The 18599-nt window shown below is 55.1% G+C and overlaps 1 protein-coding gene and 1 long non-coding RNA gene across 5 annotated transcripts; one reads left to right on the forward strand and one right to left on the reverse strand.

Moving 5' to 3' along the window:
- SLC39A13 (solute carrier family 39 member 13) lies at positions 1-10671 on the reverse strand. Of its 4 annotated transcripts, XM_024254691.3 has the most exons (10): positions 8045-8111; positions 6310-6618; positions 4617-4730; positions 4188-4309; positions 3023-3130; positions 2844-2933; positions 2055-2105; positions 1621-1753; positions 1346-1445; positions 2-1215 (listed from the first exon to the last, which is right to left on the reverse strand). In XM_024254691.3, exons 2-10 carry the CDS (start codon positions 6608-6610, stop codon positions 1140-1142), a joined length of 1095 nt encoding a protein of 364 aa, XP_024110459.1. In that variant the 5' UTR covers positions 6611-6618; positions 8045-8111; the 3' UTR covers positions 2-1139.
- Positions 6933-13252, forward strand: LOC129048910 (uncharacterized). The gene is made up of 2 exons (XR_010141723.1): positions 6933-7755; positions 11152-13252. It is a non-coding gene; the product is annotated as an uncharacterized LOC129048910 (long non-coding RNA).
- Positions 13253-18599: the final 5347 nt, after the last annotated feature.

The raw sequence follows: 18599 nt of genomic DNA on the forward strand, positions 1-18599 counted from the left end.
GTATGTGGATAATATTTATTCGTATCTTATCTATAGAACAAATATTTACAGATACAAACGGAATCACAGCAAAGTTGCTATAAAACCATCCAGACCTCTCGATGGCCACTTCTGAAAACATCCACGGTCAAGGGCAGGGCCAGGCCTGGCTGTGGAGTGGGCCAGCTGAGTACCTGGGCGTCAGCCAAGGGAAATGGTTGGGGATTATGGCTTCAGCACTCTGCCGGAGCACATTCCTGAGCGCTGACAACGTGGAGCCCTCACTGCCCCCACCTACCCCAACCCCAATGGGGAAGGAAAGGGGCCTGAGCTGGGGAGGGCTGCCCGGGCTCACTGTGTGCCTGCTCCAGGAGTCCCTGGCCCCTGTGCTGGCAGGAGCATCCCTGAGCTGGACCGGGAGGCCTCTCTGGCCTGGGGCTGCTCCCTGCCCGGCAGGCTGCTGTTTGGTAGCAGGAGGTGGCAAGAGCTGCTGCTGCTGCCAGGGCATGTTGGCCAGGAATGAGCTCCCAGGGCAGCCCTGAGGAAAGGGTCTTAGGAAGCGCCTCCCAGTTCACTACTAGGAGCTGGGGACTGTCAGTGCTGAGTGAGGCTGGGGTACATGAGCACCTGCCTCTCCTTTCTTTGGCTTAGAAGTAGGGAAGGAAGGGCCAGGAAAAGGGACCAAAGCCGCCCCAGCCTTGGCCCCTAGGCTGCCTGGGGACTGGCTGTGTGTGCAGAGGGGGCAGTGAGAGGTGGGCAGCTCTGGAGTTCCCTGCACCCTGGGATCCCTGGGCTGCTCTCACTCCCGGGGTCCCGGCAGGGCAAGGCCTCTGCTTGGGACCAGTGCTGCTGTTCCTCGCTGCTTACTCCGGGAGGTGAAGGTGACAGGGCGGCAAAGAGAGGTAACCACAGCATGGCTGGGTACAGGCGCTACACTGGGCCCCGGACCCAGCACAGGGATCACAGTGTCGGTCTTGCACACATGCCTCTGGCCACATGTGCACACCACACACATCCACACGCACATCCCTCCTGTCTGGCGGGAGGCTCATTCTCTCTCGCAGGCACTCGCCCTCTCTGCCTCTCACATATGTGGTCACAGAGTGAATCCGAGCATCTTATTGCTGCAGGGGGCAGGGGCGTCAGGGCATCAGGGAAGGTTAATCCACAAAGAGCGAGAACAGCACCATCACCACGATGCCCGCACAGAGCAGAAGCAGCTGCTGCAGGGAGCGCCTGTGAGGAGGGAACAGGGCTCACGGTGGAGGCATGGGCAGGGGGAGCAGGCAGCAGCCAGGATCCTTTCCCTCCTGAGCCCCTAAGGGCCCTGTGAGTGGCAGTCCTTTTCCTCCAACAGGTCACTCACCACGGGTCCTCTTCTTCCAAGAGGTCAGGGAGCACGTTCACCAAGGCGATGTAGAGAAAGCCGCCAGAGGTGAAGGGCAGGACCCAGGCTGCCGTCTCCTCTGCAGCGGGAGAACACCCAACTGGGTACCCAAGGCACTATGTGTGCTCCCTGCCTCCCAGGACACCGTGTGTGCTCCCCACCTCCCGGGCCTGGGGACCAGCGGCGAGGTAGCCACACCCTTTGGCTGGTGCCCCTCTGATGCCACCCACCACCACCACCCGCCACGCCCATACCTACTCCCTTGGGGGACTGGGTACAGATGGCGAAGCCGGCGCCCAGTAGGCCCCCCAGCGCTGTCGAGAGTTGCAGCTTGGCTGCGCTCCATCGGTCAAAGCCGGCCCGGAGCAGGATGGCAAAGTCGCCCACCTGAAGGGAGGTCTGGAAGTTCACCCTGCGCCCCAGCGGGGCCTGATGCCCTGAGTGCTCAGGTACGATATACACACTGAGCCCCCTGCCCTTCCCCACCCTTCCCCTGGAACCCCCATCCTGAGTATGGCAGAGATGGCAGCTGCAGGCTGCTGGGGTGAGGAGCTCCAGCCCTCACAGCCCAGCCCCAGAGCGCCACGCTGGACAGGCCCAGCCCCACGCCCTCCTGAGCTCCACACCCATGCTGATCATGGGCACTGTGGGGGCCTGGGCCCCTGCGGGCTGCCCTACAAGCACTCACCTCATGGGGGATCTCATGCAGGAGGATGGCCATGGTTGTCAGGAGCCCGATCTGCAGGGAGGGGAGCCGTGGCTGCGGGGTCTGTGTTGAGGGCTGAGCACCCCACTCGCCCACTCATTCCACAGAGGTTTACTCTGCTCTGAGCTGGCTCTGGGTGGGCACTGTGTTGGCCACTGGAAATACAGCAGTGACTAAAGGGGACAAGGAACCTGCCTTCACGAAGCTAGTGGTCTAGAGGGGAGAGACAGGACTCACTCACACACTCACAGGCGCTGGGAAGGAAAGGATGGACAGGGTGCCCCGGGGAGCAGGCCCAGGGACCAAATTTAGATGAGGAGGTCAGCAAAGGCCTGGTGGAAGAGTCCACGTAAGTCGAGGCCCCAAGGATGAGTCGTCAGCCGCTCAAAGCGTGGGCGGGAGAACATTCCAGGCAGGGGGAACAGTGTGAGGTGGGAAAGATCTCGGCCAGCTGCAGAGTAGGCCGCCTCTGGGCCAGAGGCCAGAGGCCAGAGGGAGGAGGTAGAGGAAGAAGCATCTAGGAGCAGGCAGGGGCCATGCCTAGCAGCTTGACAGAGGCACCCAACAAGGAGTGCTGAGAACAGGAACAGACCAGGGGCTCAGGATCAGAGAACGGCGGCGGCCAGGACAGCAGCAGGGAGGATGGGGGATGAGGGCCTTAGATGAGGGCGCTGGGAATGGAGGGGCAAGAAGCAGAGACTCCAGACACAGGCGGGATCCACATGGCTGCCACTGGAATCGCCAGAGCCCCACTGGCCCCAAGCCCCTCACCTTCTTGCTCACAAGGAAGCTGGCAGCCACAGCCAGCCCGTGGGTGAAGTTGTCGATGGTGTTGGCCAGCAGGTTGAGGTAGCCACTGACCTGGGAAGGAGGGAAGGCAGGAGGCAGGGCTGAGTGGGGCTGGCCACTCAGGGAAGTGTGGCTGCAGGGGCCCTGAACAGGCCACTCACTTTGATACTCCGGACCACGGCACCGAGGCCGGGCTCTGCGGCCGGCTGGGCCAGACAGTGGCCTCCATTGAGCGCGGCGGCAGCAGCAGTGGGGTCTTTGTTGGGGGCCTAGGGCCAGGAGAAGGAGGGAGAGGTGACATTAGATGCTCCCCACTCAGCCAGGGCAGACAAAAGGGGAACGAGATGGAGAAAGAGAGACAGGGGGCCGGGCGCAGTGGCTCATGCCTGTAATCCCAGCACTTTGGGAGCCCAAGGCAGATGGATCACCTGAGGTCAGGAGTTCAAGACCAGCCTGGCCAACATGGTGAAACCCCACCTCTACTAAAAATACAAAAATTAGCCCGGCGTGGTCCCAGCTACTTGGGAGGCTGAGGCAGAAGAATTGCTTGAACCTGGGAGGTGAAAGTTGCAGTGAGCCGAGATCGCGCCACTGCACTCCAGCCTGGGTGACAGAGCGAGACTCTGTCTCAAAAAAAAAATAATAATAACTGGGAGGCTGAGGCAGAAGAATTGCTTGAACCTGGGAGGTGAAAGTTGCAGTGAGCTGAGATCGCACCACTGCACTCCAGCCTGGGTGACAGAGCGAGACTCTGTCTCAAAAAAAAAATAATAATAATTGGGAGGCTGAGGTGGGTGGATCACGAAGTCAAGAGATCGAGATCATCCTGGACAACATGGTGAAACCCCGTCTCTACTAAAAATACAAAAGTTAGCTGGGCATGGTGGCACACGCCTGTAGTCCCAGCTACTCGGGAGGCTGAGGCAGGAGAATCGCTTGAACCCGGGAGGCAGACGTTGCCGTGAGCCAAGATCGTGCCACTGCACTTCAGCCTGGGTGACAGAGCGAGACTCCGTCTCAAAAACAAAAAAGAGAGACAGGAACCCCTCTTTTTTCTAGCTAGAATCCTCCACTACTCTATCAGTTGGGTGCCCCCAAACTCAACAAACCCTCCCCAACTGCTGTCACCATCAGGCTACCAGAACAAGCTACATCAGGGACTAATACTGTCAGTCCCAAAGAAGGTGGCCCAACCTCCCGCAGCTCCCAGGAGAGGGCCAGGAGACCCCTCTTTTCAGAGCTCAACTCAGACCCTGGGCCTCCAGGCCCCGGGCACTACCACAGAACAGAGGCTGATATATCCAGGCCCTTGAGTGTGGGGCCCACCTGGCTGGTCCCCTCCTCCTTGCTGTCCAGGAACATCTTCTCCAACGCCAGGAAGGTCAGGATGCCAGCAATGACCCACAGCCCCAGCTGCTGCTGCTGCTGCAGGCTCTGCCCCTCACCACCTGCAGGGGGCGGCAATGCCAGGCCAGGCCAAGCCAAGCCAAGCCAGGGGCCATAGGAGGGGGCCATTTGGAATGGGATCTCATCCAGGGCACCAGGGCAGTGACAAGGGTGGGTCGGGCATCTGGGGCCCAGAACTCCCACTGGGACCAGGGCCCAGAGACCAGGACGATGACCCTCCCTCCCTCCCAGGCAAGCTCCTGCCAGAAACCCAGAATCCCTCTCCTGGTCATCCTGGCCATCCCTGGGCGTGGGCACCAGGCCCCCACTCCTGGCACCGTCTTGCCCCTGGCCTGCGGCCTCACTCACCAGGGCTGGCGCTGCATGTGTAGGCCCAGGCTTCAGGCAGCAGGTGCAGAAACACATTGCCCAAGAGTCCCCCCAAGGCGAAGCTGAGCAGCTGCTTCAGGTGCCAGGCCCCAGCTACAAGGGAGAGAGGCGGGCTCTGGGGGCTGACCAGCTGGAGCTGCTGGCCTGACCTCCATCCCACCCCACTCACTGGGCTCCTTCTGGGCCTGCAAGGCTGGATATGGGTAGCTGCTCTTCCTGGGTCCCCCACCTCACAGCAGAAACACCACACCCTGCCAAATGCCCACAGGGCCACCACCGTGTCATGGTGAAGTGCTGACAGGTCCCAGCTCCCAACCCACTAGCTGGTGACCTTGGCAGATGACTTTGGAGACTTGGTTTCGCCATCTGTAAATTGGGTCTTATGGGAATTATTATTTTATCTTGTTTTGTTTTGAGATGGAGTCTCGCTCTGTTGCCCAGGCTGGTGTGCAGTGGCGTGATCTTGGCTCACTGCAACCTCCATCTCCCGGGTTCAAGCGACTCTCCTGCCTCAGCCTCCTGAGTAGCTGGGATTACAGTAGCTGGGATTACAGGTAGCTGGGATTACAGGTGCCTCAGCCTCCTGAGTAGCTGGGATTACATCAGGCTAATTTTTATATTTTTGGTAGAGACGGGGTTTCACCATGTTGGCCAGGCTGGTCTCGAACTCCTGACCTCAGGTGATGTGCCCACCTCAGCCTCCCAAACTGCTGAGATTACAGCTGTGAGCCTTTTATGGGCTCTTATGGGAATTAAATGACAATATATATAGCAAGTGCTCATTACGTGGGAATTTTTCTCTTCTCAGCTGCTGTCACTCTCAGAAAAGTAGCAGAGATTTGGGGACTTGCAGCATCCAGAGTTGGAAGTCGCCTGCCTGAAAGCCATGTCCAACCCTTTGATTTGATAGAGAAACTGAGGCCTAGAGGACAGAGGCAGCTGGGTTTGGGGTGGGATCCCAGGGGAAACTGCTATTTCCTGGCTGGGTGACCTTGGACTGGTCAAAGAACCTCTCTGTGCCTGTGCATCCCCACTTGTAAAACGGAACTAATAATCCAAGTGCTCCCTGCATTGACCCCGCAGGGCTGCTCTGAGGGTTGAGCACAGGCCTGACCGTGGCCCGAGCAGGGCTCTGTTCACAGCTGTGGCACCGCCCTCAGCCCAGTGCCTGGCACAGAGCTGCTGGGTAACCATCTGGTAAGTGAATGGTTCCTGAGCATCCATCTGGCAGCACCAGCCCCTGGGATGCTCGTTTCTAACAGATTCCCAGGGCCTTGGTCCACCCCTCTTAGGTGGGGGATAGGCATGTGCATTCTTAGCAGCTCCCTAGAGCTCTCCTGCGTGTTTTGTTACAACATGTTATTTGTGAACGGGCAGTACATGCTCATGGTACAAAAGGGTAGTCAGGACAAAGCTCCCACCCGTGCCCACATCCCCATCTCCTGGACCCCCTCCCCAGGGGCAGGCCCTGCTACCAGGTGCTCATAGCTTCCTGGGGAAACCAGAGCCAGCCGCCCCTGGCTAGATAACTCCTAACAGGACCAAGGGGGGAAGTTCTATTCTATCCTCTCCCTCCATCTCAGACACTCTGTGACCTGGGGTCTCCTAAGAAGAGCAGCAGCGTGCTTCCCACACGCTGGCCGGCCCTGGGCGCCATCGGAGAGTCACCCACCTTCTGAGCGCAGCATGGTCCCCATTTCTAGGGGAATGACGAGCAACGGGAAGACCCCACTGAGCCCCACCATGAGGGAACCCAGGAGGGAGCAGATCCAGGTGTCCAGCCGCTCTCCGCTCAGCAGAGCCCCCCAGGACTCGCTTTCCTTGTTGTCCAGGCGACAGGCCGTCGCAGTCCCCCGGCTCCGGAGGGCCGGCTGGGAACCCCCAGCCCTTCCCAAGAGCTCCAGGGCAAGGGCAGTGAGGAAGAGGAGCCTTGGGCCCGCCATGCCACAGCCAGGGCAGGGACATCCAGGCATGCCACGTACTGAAAAACACAAAGGCCACCTACATGAGCTGCCAGCCTTGGCCGCACACCTGCTTAGGAAACGTGGCACCTCCCTCCTCCTCCCAAGGGACCCTGGCATCCACCCTCCTGCTGTCCTTGCCAGAGCGTCTGAGCATCCAAATGCTGGGTGCACAGCAATGGGGCCCTGTGTCTCCACACCCTACTCCCGAGCACTGCGTATTTTTTCCTTCTGAGCAGCTCCAGACTCTGTCAGCACCTCCGCCTGAGGCTAAACTTTCCCTAATGACAGGGTGAGGCACTGGCTGGCTCTCTTCAGCCACCGTTGGCGCGGCCCGGCCCAGCTGGGTGTCTCTGGCTGCCAGGGGAGGCTCTGCCGCCCACGACACCCCAGAGACTGAGGCGCCCCTTTTAAGGGGATGGGGTGGATTCAGAGAGACACACGTGGGGAAACTGAGCAGATGAGCCAGGGCAAGACCATCCACGCTCCTTCCTAGGACATGAGATCAATGTCCCCAGGGCACTGAGGGCGACAGGAAATGGGGCTGATGAGGAAGGAGCCTCTAGCCAGGGGATGCTTCTCATGTAGAGCGCAGGCTTTAGAGCCCCCACGGTGAACTCTATGCTGCACTTTGAGCTGTCTAACTCTGGGCGAATCTCTGAAGCCCCCCCTCTGTGCCTCAGTGTCCTCATCTGCAGGACAGGGATCAATATCACCTGCCTCAGCTGTGAGGACGAGATAAGCCTGAAAGTGCAGGTGGATGTGCCCGGCATGAAGAGGCGCAGAGGCCCTGCCTGTGCCAGGGAAGGCCTGGAGCTCCCTGCAGCAGGAATGTGCCCAGCCGGCCGATCACAGGATGTGGACGTGAGTCAACCAAGCGAGAAGTTCCATCTGGAAACTCGGGCATGAGGTTTAAATGTGGTCTGCCCTGCCTCAGGCTGGCTGTGACCTTGAGCTGGTGACGTCCCTGCCTCAGTTTCCTCACCTTCTGATGGAGATGGGAGGGGAAGAAAGCAGCTGCCTCTGGGTGGTGGCAGAGATGCCCATGTCTAGGACCTCCAGGCCTTACTTAACTAATCAGGGACACTGATGAAGCCAGCGGGGCTCCACTGGGGACCACAGGCAAGACTGGGCCAGGACGAGGCGGTCACGCAGAGGTGAGGGGACCACAGGCTAGCGGGAGGGAATACACGGAGAGTCCGAGGGGAGAGGAAAGTAGAGAGTGAGAGAGCCAGAGAGAGGCGGGTGGGACGCGGAGGGGACAGCGAGGGAAGGATGGGGAGCGGGGCGAGGAGCGATGGAGGAGAGGAGGCCGAAGCGGGCGAGCCGGACTCCCAGGTCCTGGGAGCCGGCCGAGGTCTGATGAGGACCAGTCGGATGGGGCGAGGGATCGGCCGGGTCCATCACGCCCGGGGCGCGGGCCCCGAGGGTCCGGCTGACACTCACCGTGCGGCGGCGGCGGCGCTCCGGGCGGCCCCAGCCATCCAGCTGCGGTGCCGCGCCCCGCCCAGGCTCTGCCCCGCCCGGCCGCCCGGCCGCCCGGCCCCCCGGCCCCGGGCCGCCCCCGGCGCGCGGCCACGTCACAAGGGGCCTGTCCGGAACCCGAGGCGCCGCGTGCCGCCGGGCCGGGGGGAGTGGCGGCGGGAGGGCGCTTCCGCCTCGCGGCGGTGGGGGACCCGGGCAGAAAGCGCACTTCCGTTTGGGCAGGGCTGCGGGCCGGAGGGGAGGGCCGGTCGGAAGTGGGAGAGCCACACGCACCGAGCTCAGCCAGGCTGGGCAAGGACGGAGGCGGTGGCTCTGCGGGGACCGCGATCGGCCGGGCTGCGGGGCTTGCGGATCTGGCCGCCGCTTCCCGTCCAGGGCCGCAGTCGGCCCGCGGCCGCACGGGGGCGCGCCCGGCCGCCAGAACACGCCGCCCAGGTCGGGCTCAGAGAACTGCTGTGCGCTCCTGCTCTGAGTCAGCCCGGCCTGGCTCCTCCATGAGCAAGGGAAAGGGGAAGTGTCCGCCGCAGGGAGGGGCCTGGCCCCGGGAACCTCAGAAGAGGGAATTTTATTCTTACTCATCGAATTATTTTTATGCTTTGGTTTTTCACTGGGAACCTCAGGCCACTGTCTCCAGGGCTTGTAACCCTTTGGGGTCCAATGCATGGTGGCTGGACTCTGCTGATGGGAACTCCAGACCGGGGAGGCGAGGACTCTGTGCTCCCCTCACCTGGAGGAAGCTAGACCTGACCTCTTTGGTTAGACTAGGGCAGCAAACACTGGATGGCAGTTCTTATAACCGCAATTTACTGAGCACCTACTATGTGCTATTCACTCTACTCGCATTATCTCACTGAATCCTCATATTATCCCATTGTGGTGGGTACTGTTAACCCAGGGTCACACAGTGGCACAGATGGCAGAGCCAGGATTCAAACCTGGGTGTCCTGAAGCCAGATTATGTGATACCACTTCTCACGTCTAGGTCCTGCACAGCAATGGGAGTCTGGCTTGGCGTTTCCAGTTTGTATTCTTCTCTGGAAATCAGCCAGTATAGGAGAAGATTCAGGAAGGGGCATGTGGGTACTCACTTGGGCAGAGATAGCAACCGAGTACAGGTCTCCAAGTCTCTGACCCTCATCAGCCTCCCATGGCAGCTCCAACCATTTACTCTGTCACTTTCCCCTCTGCTGGTACTCTTGAGAGCACACTCAGCTCTCAGGGCTGCCTCTGGTGCCTGTCCCACCTCATGTGCAGTGTTGGCCTTCCTTAGACCGCCAACTTCTCCCTGGTGGCCCAGCTTGTCTTCTGAAGCTTTCTGTCCATCTCACCCCACCGGGCCCATTCAACTGCCAGGACGTTCTGTTCCCTCCCTGAGTTCCAAAATGGAATCCCTGGGTTAGTTTCTTGGCAAAGAAAAGCTACTCAGGGATCCTGCCCTACGACTTCTAAAATGCCCCCTCCCTGTATGCAAAAGCGCTCCATCTTATGCAAAGCACTTCACAATATGCAAATGATTTCACAGTAACACAGTCAGCATTCCTGCCTCTGGAGGCTGAGGGCTCCTGGCCACCCAACAAGGGGATGGGCAACACCCAGCCAGAAATGTTACTTGGTGCCAATGCACTACCCTTTCCTCCCACCTGGCCTGGAATTCCCATCGGACGCCTAAGGCCCGGTGGCTCACATCTGTAATCCCAGCACTTTGGGAAGCCTAGGAAGGAGGATCTTTTGAGCCCAGGAGTTCCAGACCAGCCTGGGTAACAAACTGAGAACTCGTCTCTACAAAAAAATTTAAAATTAGCCAGGTGTGATGGTGTGCACCTGTAGCCCCAGCTACTCAGGAGGCTGAGGTGGAAGGATTGCTTGAACCCGGGAGGTCAAGGCTGCAGTGAGCCCTGATCGTGCCACTGCACTCCAGTCTGGGTAACAGAGCGAGACCCTGTCTCAAAAATAAAGAAATTTAAAAAAATTACAAATTAATAAAATTGCAGGGGTTTCCAGGTGTGTGAGAAAAGTGAGATGCAGAAATATTTATTTAATATGATCCACTATTTTTATTTTTTAAGAGACTATTTTAAAATAATGACAAAAAGAAACCTTGTATATGTATATGTGATTAAAGGTATCAGTATATATAAGTCTATGTATAATGAATACATAAAAAACAAATAACACATTAAAGTGATATTATGGATTCTATGGTGGGAGGAACTAATGTGAATAGGGAAGGAAAAAATGTTAAAGGAAAACAACACATTAAAAAATGTGTATGGCCATATGTGGCCGGGCATGGTGGCTCATGCCTGTAATCCCAGCACTTTGGGAGGCCAAGGTGGGCAGATCACCTGCGGTCAGGGGTTCAAGACAAGCCTGACTAACATGGAGAAACCCCCTCTACTAAAAATACAAAATCAGCCAGGTGTGGTGGCGCATGCCTGTAATCCCAGCTACTCGGGAGTCTGAGGCAGGAGAATCACTTGAACCTGGGAGGTAGAGGTTGCAGTGAGCCGAGATTGCGCCATCGCACTCCAGCCTGGGCAACAAGAGTGAAACTCCATCTCAAAAAAATAAATAAATAAAAGGTGTATATGATCACATGTATGCAATGTGTAAAATTGTATACATATATCAAATCTCATCTCAGATATATGAAAATCTCACTATATAAAATCTCTTTCTCTTTCTCTTTTTTTTTTTTTTTTTTTGAGACAGGGTCTCACTCTGTCACCCAGACTGGAGTACAGTGGCACGATCTCGGCTCACCGCAACCTCCGCCTCCCAGGCTCAAGTAATTCTCCGGCCTCAGCCTCCCAAGTAACTGGAATTATAGGCATGGGCCACTACTTCCCGGCTAATTTTTGTAGTAGAGACAGGATTTCACCATGTTGGCCAGGCTGGTCTTGAACTCCTTACCTCAAATGATCCACCCACCTCAGCCTCCCAAAGTGCCGGGATTATAGGCGTGAGCCACTGCACCTAGCCTCTGTCTTTCTCTCTCTCTCTCTCTGGCCTACCTCTTGGTGTCTTGGTGGTTAAGACAATAAGATTCTTTGTTTTGTTTTGTTTAGAAAGAAGATAAAGGGAACAGAAGAGAAAATTCAAAAGGTGAATATAACAAATTTTTTTTTTTAACTCTGTCACCCAGGCTGGAGTGCAGTGGTATGATCACAGCTCACTGCAGCTTCGATCTCCTGGGCTCAAGCAATCCTCTCGCCTCGGCCTCCCAAAGCACTGGGATTATAGGCGTGTGCCACTGTGCCCATCCAAGACAGTAAGATTCTGATGCCAGACTTCCTGGGACAAATTACTTAACTCCTTATGCCTGAGTTTCCTCATCTCGAAATTAGACTTAGATGTTGTTGTGAAGATTAAATGGATAAATACACACAAAGCACTTAGAACTATGCCTGACATATGAGAAGTTTTATATAGAGCTAGAAATTAATGCTATTTATATGTATGGATATATGGGTATAAAAATGTTAAAGCAACGTAAAGAATAGATACATTAAAGATACAGAGTGGAGCCACCCTCTCTCCTTGCTGAGCATAAGGAAGTGTTTTTTTGTTTTGTTTTGTTTTTTGAGACGGAGTCTTACTTTGTCACCCAGGCTGGAGTTCAGTGGCGCGATTTCGGCTCACTGCAGCCTCTGCCTCCCAGGTTCAAGCAATTCTCCTGCCTAAGCCTTCTGAGTAGCTGGGACTACAGGCGCTCACCACCACTCCCGGCTAATTTTTTATATTTTTAGTAGAGACGGGGTTTCACTATGTTGGCCAGGCTGGTCTTGAACTCCTGACCTTGTGATCCGCCCGCCTCAGCCTCCCAAAGTGCTGGGACTACAGACGTAAGCCACCAGGCCCGTCCTGTTTTTTTGTTTTTGAGATGGAGACTTGCTTTGTCGCCTAGGCTGGAGTGCAATGGTGCGATCTCGGCTCACTGCAACCTCCGCCTCCCAGGTTCACGCGATTCTTATGCCTCAGCCCCCCGATTACAGGCACCCACCACCATGCCCGGCTAATTTTTGTATTTTTGGTAGAGACGGGGTTTCACCATGTTGGCCAGGCTGGTTTTGAACTCTTGACCTCAGGTGATCTGCCCTCCTCGGCCTCCCAAAGTGTTGGGATTACAGGCGTGAGCCACTGCACCCGGCCACAAATGAGTGTTTTCTGACACATTTATCAGTTGGTTTGGAGGTCATAGGGTTTTCCTGGGTTGAAGCACTGGACAGACAAACTTCAGCAGAGCTGGATGGGCCTGGGTACTGCGTGGCTCTAAGTGGCTGAGAGGTGTCTGGGATCAGGGAGCCGCAGATCTATTTCTCTGACTTCACTGCGATGCCCAGAATCTGACTTTAACCCCTTGTTCCTGTCTCTGGCCCCTGCAAGACTGGCTGGCCTGGCAATGGCCAATGCTTTGACATCCTTCCCTCCACTCTGGCAATCGAGGGCTAGAGACTTGGGCTGGGGATGGATGCTTCCAGAGTGTGGTCTCTAGTGAGATATCCGGCCTTATCCTTGTCACAGGGCTTCTTCCCGTGGGGGTCAGCAGGCAGGTAGCAGTCTCTTATTGAAAGGCATATGGGGCTCAGGATGGTGAGCACATTACCCAGGGTCACAGCTAAAAAGAGGCACAGCAGCTCCCCCAGGGCCACAGGTTCAGCTTCTCCAAAGAAGGCCTGCCCCTCTGAAACCCCTGACCCCAATCCTTTCTCAAGTCGTTCTTTCCAGGGTAGCCTTAGCTCCGTCATGAGTTCCTGGGGTATTTTCTCCACTGAATCCTAAGCCCTGGCTGGGCGATGCTCCAGTGACCCCACAGGGCCTCTCCCCTCTTCCCTTGCCACCAGCAGCTCCACCATGAACAGCTGAGTCCCACTACTGTCTGTCCAGCCTCTCCACTGTGGCAAGTTCTGTCACCCCCACCCCACTCTCAGCAGGCCTGGGATGTCCTTCCCCTTTCGCCATCTCAGTCGATTGAAACCTAGCCTGTTGACAAGGCCACCTCCTCCCTGCAGCCTTCCTGACCTGTCCATCCTGAAGGCTCTGCGTGTCGGTGTCTTTGGATCCCTTAGCCTTGTCCCCTGGATACACAAGCTCTTTCCCTGCCAGGTGTGGGCTGCTAGAAAAAGCAAGCTTTTGCCCATACTCTGAATAAAAGTTTGTCCAAATCAATTTCATGTCTCCCGTTCCCCTTCTCTTGTCTCAGGTGCACAAATTGGGGTGAAATCCTTGTGCGTTCTGCACTGTCCTTTTGGTCCCTGCAAGGCTCTTATTTAATTTTTGTGTTGATTTACATATTTCCTTACTTGTTACCCTTCCCCATCCCATCTCCCTGTCTCCTCCTTCAATGAAACCTGAATTTTGTGATGATCAGTCCTTTGCTTTTTATTTTTCTTTCTTTCTTTTTTTCTTTTTGAGACAGATTCTAGCTCTGTCACCCAGGCTGGAGAGCAGTGGCGCAATCTCAGCTCACTGCAACCTCTGCCTCCCAGGTTCAAGTGATTCTCCTGCCTCAGCCTCCCGAGTAGCTGGGACTATAGGCACCCACCATGCCTAGCTAATTTTTGTATTTTTAGTAGAAACAGGGTTTCACCATGTTGGCCAGGCTGGTCTTGAACTCCTGACCTCAAGTGATCCGCTGGTCTTGGCCTCCCAAAGGGCTGGGATTACAGGTGTGAGCCACCGCACCTGGCCTCTTTCTTTTTTTAAAATTAGAGATGGGGTCTCTCTCTGTTGCCCAGGCTGGTCTCAAGCTCCCGGGCTCACATGATTCTCTGGCCCCAGTCTCCCAAGAAGCTAGGACTACAGGCACACACCACCACACCTGACTCTTGCTTTTATTTTTTTGATAAAGCTTTTTCTGACATACATATGTATCATACATATGTATAACTAGACAATATTCCATTTGAATTGGCTTTTTTAAAAAAAAAAAACTTTTAAGGTTTTACATTATTTAGTGAATTTAACAATTGTTTTCCTATAGGTTCTGCATAATTATTACCAAGTTTACTTCTAGATAGTTTATATTTTTGTGGAGATATATATATATATATTTTTTTTTTCTTTTTTTTTTTTTTTTAGACAGAGTCTCATTCCGTTGCCCATGCTGGAGTATAGCACAATCTCCGCTGACCACAACCTCGGCCTTCTGGGCTCAAATGATCCTCCCACTTCAGCCTCCCAAGTAGCTGGGACCACAGGCACAAACCACCATGCTCGGCTAATTTTTTTTTGGTATTTTTTGTAGAGATGGGGTTTTGCCATGTTGCCCAGGCTGGTCTTGAACTCCTGGCCTCCCAAAGTGCTAGGAATACAGGCTTGGGCTACCATGCCCAGCCTAGAGTCTTTTATGTGGGTAATCATATCATCTCCTAATAACAAAAGTATTAGAAACAGGGAAGGAACATTGTTATTTGTAAAGATATGGCTTGGCTTGGTTTTGAACTTCATGAAAAGGGTAAGGACAGCTGTCCTTTGGCATCCTGGCGGGGATGCGGGGGAATTGGTTCCAAGACCCCCTAAGGATACCAAAATCCACAGATGCTCAATCCCTGATATAAAATGGTGTGGTATTAAATATTTGCATATTTAGCCTACCACATCCTCCCATATACTTTAAATCATCTCTAGATTGCCGAAAACAATGTAAATGCTATGTTAATCGCTGTTACATGGTATTGTTTAGGGAATAATGACAAGAAAAAAGTCTGTACATGTTTAGTACAGACGCAACCATCCATTTTTTCTGCAAATATTTTCTATCCAAGGTTGGTTGAATCCATGGATGTAGAACCCAGGGATACAGAGAGCCGCCTGTATCCATCTTCTGGGACTGACTTTTTCCACTCAATACCATGGTGCAAAGATTCCTTCATGATATTGGTGAACCCGTGGGTCACCTGCTTGCATTGCTGAATGATCTCCACCCTGTGAATGTGTCTACTGTAATTTATTTATCCATTCTCTTATCAATGGGCCCTGGGGTTATTTCAGGATTTTTTTTGCTATTAGAGACAACGTGAATATTTTTGTCCCTGTCTCTTGGCGCACATGCCAGAGAACTTATCTTGATTTGCTGCCTGGGGAGATGTGTGGGTGACAGCCTGTGTACCTCCACTTCGTGAGATAAGGCCAGATTGCTCTCCCTAGGGGGCTATTTGGAGCCGCATCCTGACTAAGCCACATGCAGGAGGGCCTGCTGCTCCCCTCCTTGCCAGCTCTGGCTGAAGGACAGTTCCCTTCTGCCCTTCAGATGGTGTAAATAGCATCTCATTGTGGTCTGAATTTGCATTGCCCTCATCAGCAGTGAGGCTGAGCCTCCCTTAGATGGTATTTGAGCAAATCCTTTTCCTCTGCCCTAACATGCCTGCGCTGCGTGTGTGTTATCTATTTTTTTATATTGAATTGCTTGATTTTCTTTTCCTTGATTTGCAAGAGTTCCTTATGTATTTTTGAGGCTGTGCCCCGCTGCACTCCGCAGGCATCTCCAGTTGTGGCTTGCTTTTCACTTTCTCTAAGGTGTCTCCGCTTCTCTCTTCCCCCCCACACCTGTGCCAGGGAGGCCACTTGGCATTGTTAATGTGGGGGAGGTCGTGTGCCTCTCAGAGCCCTGTTTAAACTGACCCCACTGTTCCTCTTGTCCCTGGGGCCTTAAGGGACCCCTTTCCTCTTCCTTCTCAGACCCCCTCCCATTTTTGGCGAAGACAGTTTGGGGAGCTCCTATCGGGTTGTGGGCGAGTATCCCGGGGCAACTCGGGCCTCACTGCAATGGTGTCCCCTCGATCTCGGTTATTTATCACTTCCGGCTGCCCACCTAGGGGGCTGGGCCCCCTCTCCGCTCGACTGGGCCGCAGCCGGGCAGCTCGGGCGCTCCCCTGGGGGCGGGCGGCGCGGGGGAGGGGCCCTCGGGGGGCGGGGCCGGGGGCCGGGCCTGCGGCGGGGGCTGGGGTGGGGGGGCGGAAGCTGCCGGAGCAGATAAGGGCCGAGGTCGGCCCTGCGGTGAGACAGTGCGGGACACCGCCTCCGCCCCCGGCCTCCCCAGAGCGCCCCCGCACCCTGGAGACCCCCTCCTGCTACCCGGGCTTGGCATCCCGGGAGGAGACCCCAGGGAGCAGTGGGGGATGAGGCTCCAGCCTGCTCACAGCCTCAGCGACGAGCGGCAGCGGGGCTCCACGCCTCAGTTATCTCAGCTGGAAAATGGGGGTAGGAGCTCGGTTTTCCCCACAGGGCTGTTGGGGATAGACCAAGTGCAGGCTTGTGAAGGTCTCTGTGGGTTGGGCGAGTTTTGAACAGAGGGTCCCCTGAGCATCGCATCGCATCATTCATCCCCATTGTATAGATGGCAAAGTGGGGAGTTTCACCCAAAGCCCCAGAGCCAGCATGCAAAAAGCAAGTGGGAGGGGGCTGGAACGCTTTCCACCGCCCCACCCTGGGGACAGATCTAGGTTCCGGGGAGGCTGAAGCTTAAAACCATTTGGGGGGGCACTCTTTAAGGAAAAGATTACAAAGTCACAAATACAAAATTGCTGAGAGGCTGGGCGCAGTGGCTCACGCCTGTAATCCCAGCACCTTGGGAAGCCAAGGTGGGCGGATCACTTGACGTCAGGAGTTCGAGACCAGCCTGGCCAACATGGTGAAACCCTGTCTCTACTAAAATACACAAATTAGCTGGGAGGGATGGTGGGTGCCTGTAATCCCAGCTACTCGGGAGGCTGAGGCAGGAGAATCGCTTGAACCCGGGAGGCAGAGGTTGCAGTGAGCTGAGATGATCACGCCACTGCGCTCCAGTCTGGGTGGCAGAGCGAAACTCTGTCTCAAAACAAAAAACAAAAACAAAACAAAACAGAAAAGCCGTTCGCGGTGGCTCACACCTGTAATCTCAACACTTTGGGAGGCCAAGGTGGGTGGATCACCTGAGGTCAGGAGTTCGAGACCAGCCTGGCCAATGTGGTGAAATCCTGTCTCTACTAAAAATACAAAAAATAAAATAAAATAAAATAAAATAAATTAGCTGGGTGTGGTGGCGCTTTCCTGTAGTCCCAGCTACTCCGGAGGCTGAGGCAGCAAAATTACTTGAACCCGGGAGGCAGAGGTTGCAGTGAGCCGAGATTGTGTCACTGCATTCCAGCCTGGGCAACAGAGTGAGACTTCATCAAAAAAAAAAAAAAAAAAAAAAAAAAACACCAAAAAACAAAAAACAAAAACAAAATTGCCGAGACCCCTTCCAGGGTCTCGGAAGGAGCTGAGCCAGTGAGGAAGCTCAAATGCAGCTTTCTTAGTGTCCCAGCCCCACCCTGCAGGCCCCCTGGAAGGGGTTATACCCCTCTCCCAAGAAAGTCAGACACCAACAAGGTTAGAGGGCAGAGTGGCCCAAGGCAATATGGCAGGGAGGTGCCGCTGCAGCTGGTCCCCAACCCCTTGCATGCCAGGCAGCAGTCCCTCAGCCCAACCAAGAGCAAGGGCAGTCGGGTATTTGGGGACTGCAGCCTCAGCCAGGCAGGGCCAAGCCCTCCAGTCCCATCCAGTCATGGTTCAACTTGCCACCCAGGGCCCCAACCCTGCAGGCTAGGAAGGTACAGAAGAACTCCTAGGAGAAAAGGAAGGAGGGGCTCTCAGGTATATGTAAGTGCATGGGACTTGGAGTTAGACAGGATTGGGGTTCAAGCCCCTGCAAGGCTGTGTGACCTTGGGACATCTCTTTTCCCTGGGTTTCCTTGTATGTAAAATGGGAGTAATAATCGTACCTACTGGACAGAGCCGGTGCCTGAAGGAGGGCTGGGCCCATGGCTGTTAGAAACACATTTCCGTCCTGTGAGATCTCCAAGCCAGGAGAGGCATTTTCTCCCATTTTCATGTTGTCACTTACCCAGGGGGTGGTCTCTCCATTGCAGAGCTGAGATTTAAATGCGGAAATGTCTGGTGCAGATGCACTCAGTTCTCACCACCAGGATTGCTGCCTCTTTGGGCCTGTCTCCCAGGGAGTTAAATCCCACTGTTACGTGTTCATGCCCAGGGCTGAGAGCCAAGGGGAGCCTGGCTCATCCCCTTTCTGGATTTTACCATCTCTCTGGTCCTATGGGCACCTGAGGCTGGACTTTTTTCAACTCTGATATCCTCCAGCCTAGGCCAGGAGAAGCAGGACAACTGAGAATAGGAACAGGGTAGGGGAGCTGGGAAGAGGTGGTGGCCGTGGGCCTGGAGGCAGCAGTGAGACTCTAAAAGGCTTGACGTCTTTTTCCAAAGAGATGCTGCTTTGCCTCAGGGTTTGCACGGGACTTCCACTGGATGGGCACACAGGAAAACTGAGTTCTTATTTCAGAATTGCCCCTTTACTTTTTTTTTTTTTTTTGAGACGGAGTCTCGCTTTCTCACCCTGTTACCTAGGCTGGAGTGCAATGGCACGATATCAGCTCACTGCAACCTCCGCCTCCTGGGTTCAAGCTATTCTTGTGCCTCAGCCTCCTGAGTAGCTAGGATTACAGCTGCCCGCCACCATGCCCAGCTAATTTTTGTATTT

The sequence above is a fragment of the Pongo abelii genome, chromosome 9 (assembly GCF_028885655.2).
Source record: "Pongo abelii isolate AG06213 chromosome 9, NHGRI_mPonAbe1-v2.0_pri, whole genome shotgun sequence".
Classification (NCBI taxonomy): Eukaryota; Metazoa; Chordata; class Mammalia; order Primates; family Hominidae; genus Pongo; species Pongo abelii.

Bases quoted from the DNA above. Each gene is read 5' to 3' on its own strand.
- SLC39A13 (XM_063727991.1), bottom strand. From the start codon at position 6,610: ATGCCTGGATGTCCCTGCCCTGGCTGTGGCATGGCGGGCCCAAGGCTC. The intron at 4,310-4,616 runs GTGAGTGAGGCC...CGCCCCCTGCAG, and splicing joins CACATGCAGCGCCAGCCCTG to GTGGTGAGGGGCAGAGCCTG. The intron at 3,131-4,187 runs GTGGGCCCCACA...TCCTGGCCCTAG, and splicing joins AGGAGGAGGGGACCAGCCAG to GCCCCCAACAAAGACCCCAC.